Here is a 12,996-nt window from a genome sequence, read left to right on the forward strand (position 1 = left end):
AAAAAAAAAAAAAAAAAATGCCTTGAATCAAATGAGAATGAAAATACAACATACCAAAATCTTTGGAATACAGCAAAAGTAGTTATCAGAGAGCAATTTATAGGAATAAATGCAAACATAGTAAAAGAAGAAAGAGCCAAAATCAACACCCTAACTCAACAACTCCAACAATCAGAAAAAGAGCAGCAAAAAAGCCCACAGTCACCACAAGAAGAAAAATAATAAAGATTTGAGCAGAAATAAATGAAACAGAAAACAGACAATAGAAAACGTCAACAGGACTAGAAACTGTTTCTTTGAAAAGATTAATAAAATTGACAAACCACTGGCAAACTTAACAAAGGAAAAGAGGGAGAGGATACAAATAACCAAAAACCAAAAATCAAACTCACTGCTTTTGAGTCAGATCCGACTCATAGCGACCCCTCCTTGGGTTCCGAGGCAGTATCACTACAGAAGTAGATTGCCCCACTTTCCTTCCGAGGAGTGGCTAGTGGGTTTGAACCATCAGCCTTCTGGTTAGCAGTCACATGCCTTAGGCACTACGACACCAGAGCTCCAATACAAATAACACGAATAAGAAACGAGATGGGCAGTATCACAACAGAACCAACCAAAATAAAACAAGTAATATCAGGATACTATGAAGAACTGTACTCCAACAAATTTAAAAATCTAGAAGAAATGGACAGATGGCTAAAAACACACTACTTACTTAAACTAACACAGACTGATGTGGAAAATCTGGAAAAGGAAAAAATTGAACAGGTCATAAAAAAAATTACCAATAAAAAAAAAGTCCTGGCGGGACTCCATTTAGCTTTCTCATGCTGATGGTTTCCCTCATCCAGGATGACTGTCTTTGTTCTGCCGAAGGCGTAATAAAGATGACTCTATTGGAAAAAAAAAAAAGATCTAGCCCAGATGGTTTCACTGGAGAATTCTACCAAATGTTCAGAGAACTAACACCAATCCTACTCAATCTATTCCCAAACACAGAAAAGAATGAAATTTTCTCAAATTCATTTTATGAAGCAAGCATAACCTTGATACCAAAACCAAAGACATCAGTAAAAAGGAAAACTAAGACCAATAACCCTCACAAGTATAAATGCAAAAATCTTAAAAACAATCAACATAATCCACCACATAAGTAAAATAAAGGACAAGAACCACATGATCATATTAATTGATGTAGAAAAGGCATGTAATAAAATCCAACACTCATTCCTGATTTTAAGAACTCTCAAAAAAATAAGAATAGTATGGGAATTTCTTAACATAATAAAGGGCATATATGCAAAACCAACAGCCAACAGTATTCTCAATGGAGAGAGACTGAAACTACCCCACCCCTTGCAAACAGGAACCAGACAAGGATGCTCTCTATCACCACTTCTATTCAACACTGTACTGGAACTCCTAGCCAGGACAATAAGGCAAGAAAGGGAAATCGAAGGCATACAAATTGGTAAGGAAGAAGTCAAACTATCCCTATTTGCAGATGATATGATCCTATATAGAAAACCCAAGGGACTCAGCAAGAAAACTACTGGAACTAATTGAAAGATTTAGCATAGTGGCAGAATACAAGATCAACATCCAAAAATCAGGTGGATTCCTCTACACCAGCAAAAAGATTGCTAAAAAAGAAATATGGAAATCAATACCATTTACAATAGCTATCACAAAAGTCAAATACTTGGGAATAAATCTTATCAGGGACACAAAAGTCCTGTACAAAGAAAACCAATTTAAAAATGGGACTGTAAAATGACACAACCACTGTAGAAAGCAGTATGGTGATTCTTTAAAATGTTAGTATTAGAAATAACATTTGACCCAACCATTCCATTACTAGGTAAGTGAGAGCCAGAAAAGAAGAGATATGCACATCCATGTTCATCACACCACTATTTATTAATAGCCAAAAGATGGAAACAACTTAGGTGTCCATCAGCTAAAGAACAGATAACCAAAGTATGGTACATACACACAATGGAATACTATGCAACCCTAAATACTAACGTAGAATCTGCAAAACAATGCATAACGTGGATGGACTTGGAGAACATTATGCTGAGTGAAATAAGTCAATCACAGAAGGACAAATATTGTATTAGTCTGTTATTGTAAAAATTAAAGGAAAGGTAAAAATTCAAGGTATCTGGAAGGAAAATTTCTTTGTTGATTACCAGGGGTTGGAGGGGAGGGGAGGGAACACTGTTAGATAGATAGAGACAAGTATTGATTTGGGTGAAGAAAAGGGCAATGTACTAAATAAATGTGAGCGATGAACATGGTGGCATTGAGGAAGAGGAAGGCATAGAGAGTACATGGGAGGTACAGACAATAAAGATGAACCCTTTTGCACATACAGTACTGCATTGTCAGTAAAGGCAAGCATCTACCTACAGGTGGATAGATGGGTGGACAGGCTGAACAATTAGGTATGTCCATGCAGGGTGAAGTGTGCACAAGACCATGTGTAGGGCTGGCAGACAATGTTTCTACAAGTGTATTTGTATGTTCTGTAAGAATTCCCAGGTATATGGTAGAGCTGACAAGGCATAAGATTATAGTCACTTCTTGGCCACAGCCAGCTACCCAGAGGCAGTGAGTAGTTGGACCTGTGCATTAGGGACCATAGTCGCAGGGGACATCAAGCTCAACTGGCATAACATATTAACCAAAACACTGTTCCACATTGGTGAGTAGTGACTGGGATCTTAAAAGCTTGCAAGCAGCCATCTAGATGCAACGATGGATCTCTCCTTGTCCAGAGCAAAGAAGAATGAAGAAAACCAAAGATGCATGGAAACAATTAGTCCAAGCAACTGGTGGTATGCTATGAGATCCTCAGCTTATACAACTATGAAACCAGAAGAACTGGATGGTGCCCAGTTACCACTGTCAACCACTCAGAGGGGTATCTATGTAGGAGATCCTGGATAGAGTGGGAGAATGATGTGGAACACAACTCAAAATCATTTAAAAAAAAAAGGACCAGTTTTGCTGGTCTGAGAACATGATGGAACCCCTGAGACTATGGCCCCTAGCTGCCCTTTAGGTCTGGAACTAAACCCACTCCTGTGGCTTCCAGCTAAACAAAAGACAGGCATATGAGCTGAATATTTACATTAGGTAGATACACTCCTTGGAGAGATCAATCATGGGAGAATAGAAAGGCTGTGTATGCACAGGGAGACAGCTCTGGGGACAGGAGTGCAGGGGAGGGAAGGGGACAGGGAAGAGGTAACTATGGGGAGGAAGTGAGAGCTGTTGCACTGTGGGAAATCGTAGTCAATTTTATAAGGCAAAGTTTACGTGAGCTGCTGTATGGAAAGTGAATTTGCTCTGTAAGCTTTCACTCAAATCACAACAAAATTTAAAGAAAAGAACAAAGAAACCATAGGAGATTTACAAATATAAAAGAACATACCATTCTCATGGATAAGAAGATTGAACATTGTGAAAATATCAATATTACCCAAAGAAACCTATACATTCAATGCAATCCCAATCCAGATCCCATCAACATTCTTTAGGAACCTAGAAAAACCAATCACTAATTTTATATGGAAAGGAAAAGAGACCTTGGATAAGCAAAGCACTACTGAAGAGGAACAAAGTAGGAGGTCTCACACTCCCAGATCTCAAAACCTACTATACAGCCATAGTAGTCAAAACAGCTTGGTACTGGTACAACAGACACACAGACCAGTGGAACAGAATTGAGAATTCAGAAATAGATCCACTCACCTATGGTTAGCTGATCTTTGACAAAGGGTCAAAATCCATTAAATGGGAAAGAGACAGTCTCTTTCACAAGTGGTGCTAGCAAAACTGAATATCCATTTGCAGAAAAATGAAACAAGAATCATACCTCACACCATACACAATAACTAACTGCGGATGGATAAAAGACTTAAATGTGAAGCCTAAAACTATAAAGGTCATCAAGAAAAAAATAAGAGACAAACTCAAGGGCCCTAGTTTATGGCATTAATAAGACTATAAAGCATAACCCAAAATGCACAAACAGCAGAAAACAAACTAGATGATTGGTAAAAATTAAATTTTTATGTGCTTCAAAAGACTTATCCAAAAGAGTGAAAAGAGAACCTACAAATTAAGACCAGATATTCAGCAATGACATGTCTGACAAAGGACTTATTTCTAAAATTTACAGAAAACTCCAACACCTCAACATCAAAAAGACAAACAATCCAATTAAAAAATGGGCAGAAGACACGAAGAGACACTTCACCAAAGAAGATATTCAGGAAGCCAACAAACACATGAAGAAATGATTGTTCACAATCATTAGCCATTTGTTGTTGTTGTTGTTATTTGCTGTCGAGTCGGCCCCGACTCATAGCGACCCCTCCTTGGGTTTCCGAGGCAGTATCACTACGGAAGTAGGATTGCCCAACCTTCCTTCCGAGGAGTGGCTGGTGGGTTTGAACTGCCAGCCTTCTGGTTAGCAGTCAAGTGCTTTAGCCACTATGCTACCAGAGCTCCTCATTAGCCATTAGAGAAATGTAAATCAAAATAATGAAATACCATCTCACCCCAACACTAACAGCAAAGTTCAACAAGACAGAAAATAACAAATGCTGGTGAGAATGTGGAGAGATTGGGACTCTCATACACTGCTGGTAGGGCTGTACAATGATACAACCACTGTGCAAAGTGGTATGGCAATTCCTTGAGAAGTTGGTAATAGAAATACCATTTGATCCAGCAATCCCATTATTTAGTCTATGTCCTAAAGAAGTGACAGCCAGGACAAGCATAGATATATGGACACTTATGTTCATCACAGCACTATTTGCAATAGCAAAGAGACGGAAACAACTTACATGCCCATCAACAGAAGAATGGATAACTAAAATATGGTACTTACACACAATGGAATACTATGGAACACTAAAGAATAATGTAGAATCTGCGATACACCACACAACGTGAATGAACTTGGAGGACATTATGCTGAGTGAAAAAGTCAATCACAAAAAGACAAATACTGCATTAGTTCACTATAGTAAAAGTCTAGAAAAGGTTTATATATGGGAGAAAACTTTGGTGGTTACTGGGGAGGGTAAGGAACACTGCTAGGCAAGTAGAGACAAATATTGATTTAGGTGAAGGTAAAGGCAATATACCAAAAGTGAGTGACCAACACAGTAACATTAAGGAAAAGGAAGACACAGAGAGGTGCACAAGAGGTACAGACAACAAAGACAAACCCTTTTATATATACAATACTGCATTATCAGTGATAAAAAAACATAAATCTAAAAGTAAATAGGTAAACTGGTTGAATGATCAGCTATGTTCAGGCAAAAGAATATACTTTCGACCACATTAAGACTGACAGATGATATTTCTACATACATATTTGTATGTGCTATAAAGATGTCCTTATAACTACAACTAACAGAGGTCAAAGTTATGGTAACCACCCTGATGGAGCAAGTTGTTGGACCTGTGGGCTCAGGACCATGGTTGCAGGAGACATCACATTCAATTGGCCTAACATACTACACAAAAACACTGTTCTTATCCTATTTTGGTGAGTAGCAACTGGGGTCTTAAAAGCTTGCAAGCGGACATCTATATGGAACAATGGGTCTCTCCTCGTCCAGAGCAAAGAATGAAGAAAACCAAAGATGCATGGAAACAATTAGCCCAAGGGCCTGGTGGACCATGTGAACCTCAGCCTATATAACCATGAGACCAGAGCTAGATGATGATGACTACCACTGTCAACCACACAGAAAGGAATCAGTGCAGGAGATCCTGGATAGAGTGGGAAAACAATATGGAACAAAACTCAAATTCATAAAGAAAAAGACCAGGTTTATTGGTCTGACAGAGCCTAGTAAGACCCCACTATGGTCCCTAGTTACGCTTCATGCCTGGAATTGATTGCACTCCCGTGGCTTCCAGTCCAACAAAGACAGGCATATATGGTGATCATTTACATCAGGTGGATACAGTCCTTAGAACTGTATCAATCATGGGAGAATAGAAGGGTAATATTTGCATAGGGAGATAGCTCAGGGGACAGGAATGCATAGGAAAGGAGGACGCAGGGAAGAGGTAACTACAGGGAGGAAGTGGGAATAAAGCTTTTACACTGCGAGGAAGTATAGTCAGTATCATGAAACTAAACATGTATAAACTGCTGCTGGAAAATGAATTTGCTCTGTAACTTTCATCCAAATCAATAAAAATAATAAAAAAAAAAACCCTCACTTTCTTCCGGACAATTCTCTGGATTAACACCACTCAACATTTACTGTGCTATTAACTCTTTAGTCACATAACTACATCTGCATCAAATCTGCCTTATGTTGCCAAGTTCTTACTTGTGTGTTAATTTCATAAACTCTCATTTCTATGACAAGATCCAGAACAAGTGCTTAATTAAAGCCAAGCCCTCTCACCTTTCTCTTCTGGAATGTTCTCTGGCCATCTCTCTCCTCTTCTGTCGTTCCCATTCCCGGCGAGCTTTATCCTGTTCTTCTCGATGTCGTTTCCGACGTTCGTGTTCTCTTTCTTTTTCTTTCACTCTAGCATGCTTCCCTAATGAGATACAAGAAGTATTATGCAAGGAAACTTAAGTTCCAAAAATTTAATGTGAGTATCAAGTCAAGAAGAGAAGGAATGTTAATGACTTAAGAGAAACAATCATACAATCACCACATTATGTTCAATTAAAAACCAAAAAAAAAAAAAAGACAACTTATGATAAGGCGTCAGGATGTATTAGTTCCATAATTTTTAAAACTCACTATCTCTACAGAATACAGAATGAAGCTCTGCTCCTTTTAGTAGGCGTCTACAGCACAAAACCATGTTAACTACTGCGGTGTAGTAAATTACTTAGTGTGGCTTTTCTACCCTTAAGTCTTTGTAAACTCCAAGGTGGGATTTTGTATGAGCAACTGAGCAGCCCCTGATTGCTGAAGCTATCCACCTGGGTTATTTCTGTTGGGAGTGGCACAATACAATGTTCTGGGAGGTGCCCACTCTCTCTCACGTGCTTAGAGTTCTGATGCTGTGATTGGCTAGTTTGACCACCCTTCCGGGCTCAAAGGAGGCGTCCTGAAGGCAGAACTCTCTCTGACTGCTGGTGGAGGAAGACGTGCTGCCGAAAGAGACACGCACCCCTGAAAGAGACACGTGCTGCTGGGAAAGAGCCGCAAGAGACACGCATCCCTGAGTGAGACACCGAGGGACCGGCACTGCTGGGAAAGAGACTGTGAGAGAGTCTTGGCTGAGGGACGGTGGGCTGGGAGAGAGACTGAGCATTCTTCCTGGACTTGAGTTGTAGCCTGGTGCTTCCCTAATAAACCCTGCAATCTGTGAGTTCTGTGTGGCCACTGCAGTGAATTATCGAACTCAGGAGAGAGGTGGTGGGTGCTTTGGGAGGAACGACTGGTGAAAGGGCTGGAGGGAGGCAGCATGTTTGGTCTTGCAGTAATAGGCCTTGGGTTACTGCTGGTAATCCTGTCTTCCCCTTGTAGGGTTAGAGGAGGTCAGAACATGTGGCCTCCTTGTCGTTTGTGCAACTACTCAACTGCATTTATAACAATGAACTTTAAATCAGGCTGAATCCAGTTTTCCCAGTTCTAACACTCCTAAGAAGCTCATGACAGTGGTATGAGATCAAAACTCTAGTCAAACCAAACTCATTATTCTGACTTGGTGTTTACATGCATATCAGTTAAAGCAATTTGGCATAGAAGGGTCTATTCCCCCTCCCCCAACACTTAGTGAATTAAGGTAAATTTTATGTGTACAACAAACTATCCCAAAACAATATAATGGAGAGAAAACACACCACTGAACGAAAATGAAACAGCTACTCAGATGATCTACAAGAAATTTATGCTTTTAGTTAAATTTTTACTTTCTCTTCTCTTTCAACTATACTCTGGAGAGTAGGAAACGGGATACACACACTTAAATATGATATAAAAGAAAATAAATATGTCTGTACCCCCTTCTGCTGAATGACTACGATGCCTACGTTTCTCTTTTCTCTTTTCATCTTTCCTATGGTGAGCTTTTTCTTTCCGGGACATTTGCTGGGGCGGTTTGATAGCCAAGGAGTCATCTTCCTCACCTCTGAAAGAGTAAGATACAACAGCACCACATCACACTAGAGAAAGTAATGATAGGCATCTCCTAGAGATACTGCAGATTCAGTTCTAGACTACTGCAATAAAGCAAATACTGCAATAAAGTGAGTCACATGAATTCCTGGTTCCCTAGTGCATATAAAAGTTATGTTTATACTATACTGTAGTCTATTAAATATGCAATAGCATTATGAAAATGTTTGAAATATTGTGAGAATTACCAAAATGTGAAAGATACAAGCAAGCACGTTATTGAAAAAACGATGCTGACAGACTTGCTCAATACCAGTTGCCACAAACCTTCAGTGTGTAAAAAATGACATGACTGTGAAGCACAATAAAATGAGGTATGCTGCCATGTGTAAAGCACATCCACATATTGTAGAGTTTCCTGAACGGAGAAAAATGTAGTATCCAGATATGCATAAAGTTGAGCCCGAATCATCATGCTGTTGTTGCTGTTAGATGCTATCAAGTCGTCTCTGACTCATAGCGACCCTATGCACAGCAGAACAAAACACTGCCCGGTCTTGTGCCAGCCTCACGATCCTTGCTATACCTGAGCCCATTGTTGCAGCCACTGTGTCTATCAATCTCACTGAGGACCTTCCTCTTCTTCAATGACCCTCTACTTTACCAAGCATGATCTCCTTCTCCAGGAAATGGCTCCCTCTAACAACATGACCAAAGTAAGTGAGACTAAGTCTGACCAGTCTCGCTTCCAAGGAGTATTCCGGTTGTGCTTCTTCCACCACAGATTTGTTAGTCCTTTTAGCAGACCATGGTACTCTTAGCATTCTTCTCCAACACCACAACTCAAAAGCATCAACTCTTCTTTGGTCTTCCTTATTCATTGTCCAGCTCTCACGTGCATAAGATGTGATTGAAAATACCATGGCTTGGGTTAGGTGTACCTCAGTCTTCAAGAAGACATCTTTGTTCTTCATCACTTGAAAGAGGTCTTTTAAAGATTTTCCCAATGCAATGTGTCATCTGTTGTCTTGACTGCTGCTTCCACTGGTGTTGATTGTAGAACCAAGTAATACGAAATCCTTGACAACTTCAATCTTTTGTCCATACACCATGAAGCTATTTACTGGACCAGTTGTGAGGATTTTTGTTTTCTTTATATTAAGGTGTAATCCATACTGCCTTCATTTTGAGAATTATGTTAATTTTGAAGCCTAAGGCAAAACTGTATATAAAACACAGATTCCAATGAAAAGTACAAATGGGAAACCACCTGCCTCTGTGGTAAGACTTTTGGGGCTGGCAGATGTACTCATTATTTTGATTGTGGTGATAGTGACGTGGGTAGTAAAACTGCATCAAATTATACTTTCTAAATATGTGCAGCTTATTTATATCAATTATACCTCAAAAAAGTCAAATGCCTTAGATACCATGCCACTAGAGCTCCCATCATCTCACCTAGATACAGCTTTAGTGTGTTATCAATCTGACTTCAATGTAAACTGGGCATTCGAATATTTTTGTTAATTTCTAGAATATTTTTATCAACCATAAAGATCTCAAAAGGTCATTTACAATTATTTACGACTGATTCTATATGGTCAAAATCTTGGGAGAATTCACAACTTAGGCTTTTGGGAGCAGATATTCTACCTTACTTTCTGAGCGTTATCCTTATATTATTTAAGGAAGGAACATGAGAAGAAAAGAAAGTAGGAGATATGACAGCAAAGGAAGAAATGTCAAAATGTAGAGACTTTGGTATAAACGTTTTTGCTAAACAGCCTTACCCAGGGTATCTTTATTCCACTCCAGTTTATTTATATAGAATTTAAGAGAACAACTGCTACTGACATAGACAGTCATCACTTTCAACCATGAGGTAAATCTAAATTTCTGACCATAAACTTCCTTAAAGGCACACTCAGAAAGGCCAGCCAGGACCAAAATTATGTGGAGAGATCCCCAGTACATCTCATCAAAAAAGCGTATTTGCAACAGGACTCCTCCTTCCCATGCCTTCATTTACCTGTCTTCTATAGAGTCCTCTCTTCTATAAGGCGAGTTTCTTATTGTTATCTCCATACGGTGATCTCTCAGCTCCCCCTCTTCAAGGGAATCCCTTTTGGAATCCCGGTCATCAGACTAAGAAGTAAAGAAAAAGTCTGTCATTTTCCTCATAGATAACCATGTTTTAAATAATGAGCAAAACCTTGCCAACATCTAAGTAATTTCACACACACTGTAATTGAACCAATTTGATACAAATAAGAAAATCTTTCATTCAAATCCCATGATGTTAAAAATCACAATTTTCTGTAACCCAAAACGTGTGATAAGAAATTTAAAACCAGCATATGCAACATCAGATTCTATGCCAATTTTGTTAGTTGCTTACATGAGCCAAAATCATGCCTTAAACATACTTTGAACACTACATACTTAATGACCCATCATATAGTACTCATAAACACTTCAAAATGATTTGTGAACAATTTATCAAAAGAGAAATTTTTTTTCCAATAATAAATAAAACATATTTTTGGGTAGTGTAGTGCCTAAGGCATCTGACTGCTAACCAGAAGGCTAGCAGTTCAAACCCATCAGCCACTCCTCAGAAGAAGGTTGGGCAATCTACTTCCATAGTGATACCGCCTCAGAAAGCCAAGGAGAGGTCGCAATGAGTCTGAAATGACTCAACGGCGGTTTTGGTTTTGGTTTTATGCCAAGTAAGAAAGATATAAAATGTTATTAATTTTACGGCAACTTCCTGCCATATTAAAAATATCTGGAAATGATATTAAGAATATACTAATAATGAAACAAGAAAAATTAATCCAATTGCACTAATGACTTTAGGTTCAAAATATTTTATTCTCCGTGTTGTCTCATCTAAACCAAAAAAAGCAAATTCACTGCCGTCGAGTCAGATCCGACTCACAGCAACCCCTCCTTGGGTTTCCGAGACAGTATCCCTTCAGAGGTAGATTGCCCAGTCTTCCTTCTGAGGAGTGCTGGTGGGTTTGAACTGCCAGCCTTCTGCTTAGCAGTCAAATGCCTCACACATCACACCACCATAGCACCCGTCGTCTCATGTAGATGCAGGTTTGGTGTGTTATCAATCCGACTTCAACTTGGCATTCGAATGTTTTTGTTGATTTTTAGAATAGACTTTGGGCTCACCTGTGACATCTGGAAGTACAAAAAAACTTCACTGAAGAAGTGTTGTTCTAATGGAAAAATGAGGGCAAAGATATCAAATCTCCTTTAAGAAAACCACTTACATAAAAAAACACGGCTTACATTTTTTAAGCGTTTTATCTCTGCTTTCTCCTCTTGTTCCTTCCTTCGCTTCTTTTCCTGAAGAATTTCATCTAAAGTTTTCACTTTCCAAGAGTCCTTTTCATCACCCATTTGAGTTAAAACACTGCAAAAAGAAAAACAATCCAAGGTACTTTAGGGCACAGCAAGCTATAGTTTGATGCTCTATTGATTCTCCAACACTTAAGACTAACCACTTTTCAGTGCTTCAGTTTGAATTTTAGTTAAGAGAGGTGAGCACTGAAAAATGATCATTTGGATTCAAATTTCTTTTCTGTCATTGCCCTAAAGTCTTGCTCAAGTTACTTCACCTCAGTTTCCCCTTCTGTAAAACGGGGATAACAGCATCTACTTAACAGTACTGCTCCGCGGATTACATGAAATGGAGTACATCAAGGTCTTGGTCTAGTACCTGACAATGATCAAGAATTAATTTTTGTCAGAACAATTTATTAGAAAAACCACTAGGACTACACGAAGTCACTGGAGCCTTTGACACTTGCGCTTTCCCCAACAGGGCGCAGGGAAGGCTGGGGGTGGGAGCCGCTCCAAGCGAAGGTATGCTCTCCAACAAGGCCACCTACCCCGAGCGCGAGGCTCCTGGACCCTTGGGACCAGCTAAACAAACCTGAGGTTCGGCCAGGCAGGAGTTGGTCCCCGGGAGCCCCTGGGCCCGCCGCCTCCTCAAACCCAAGGCCTGAGCGGGGCTCGCCACTGGCCCCCCAGCCGGCTATAACCCTCGCTCGGACCCTAAACCTTCGGTTGCACTTGCGGTGCTCTCACTCCTGCCCCGCCTCGCCTGTACTCACCCCCGCGTCGCCGCTGCCGCCGCCAGTCAGGAAGCCTGAGAGAAACAGCGCCCGGCGCGCGCCAGGAACGTCGTCACTTCTCGCGCAGGCGCGGACTGATGACTCGCGAGGGCAGGGTCGCCGCTGGAGCTACAGCTAAGAACTGTGCCCGGCGTGTGACTGTGCGTCACTTCCTGCGTCGGTACGGACTGGTGACACCAGGGCCTGGGTACAGGGGTGAGGCGAGTTTTGAATGGGTTGCCCTTCTCTCCCCCGCACCCGGTTCGCCTTCGGCCCACAGAGGCCCAGGAGTCGGGATCGACTCCTGTCCGCTGTCGCTCCCAGAGTGACATCCGCATTTGACCCTGACCCACAGCACCATGGACCCGCCCCTGGAGTTCTGCCCCGCCCCATCGGCGCCTGGGGAGCCTCCTTTCTGGTGCAGGGAACGCGCCCTGTTTGCTTTCTTATTACCCTAGCCAGTCATCTTCTGGGACAGAGTTCCACAACAACTTGGCTACTATGGAAGGACCTCCGATATTCCAGTTTAACCCCGCATGTTAAGACTGTTGTGTGAAGTGCGGAGGAGTCGGCTTTGACTCATAGCGACCCCCCCATGTACAACATAATGAAACACTGCTGGGCCCTGCATTGTCCTTAAAATCCTTGCTATACAAAGCACTACTGAAGAAGAAAAACAAAGTAGGAGGTCTCACATTGCCGGATCTCAAAACCTACTATACAGCCACAGTAGTCAA

At 40.8% G+C, this 12,996-nt stretch overlaps 1 protein-coding gene across 1 annotated transcript in view; it reads right to left on the reverse strand.

Annotated features, from left to right (window-relative positions):
* LOC103200839 (cyclin-dependent kinase 11B) overlaps window positions 1-11,543 on the reverse strand; it is a 32,000-nt gene extending 20,457 nt beyond the window's left edge. The window contains exons 1-4 of the mRNA XM_007945422.2: window positions 11,433-11,543; window positions 10,159-10,274; window positions 8,045-8,142; window positions 6,456-6,594 (exon numbers count right to left, since the gene is read on the reverse strand). Of these exons, the coding sequence (XP_007943613.1) occupies window positions 6,456-6,594; window positions 8,045-8,142; window positions 10,159-10,274; window positions 11,433-11,543 (464 nt within the window). The remainder of the gene's footprint in view (window positions 1-6,455; window positions 6,595-8,044; window positions 8,143-10,158; window positions 10,275-11,432) is intronic.
* Window positions 11,544-12,996: the final 1,453 nt, after the last annotated feature.

Source organism: Orycteropus afer, unplaced genomic scaffold (assembly GCF_000298275.1).
Source record: "Orycteropus afer afer isolate SDZICR_OR568_19922 unplaced genomic scaffold, OryAfe1.0 scaffold00136, whole genome shotgun sequence".
NCBI classification, from domain to species: Eukaryota; Metazoa; Chordata; class Mammalia; order Tubulidentata; family Orycteropodidae; genus Orycteropus; species Orycteropus afer.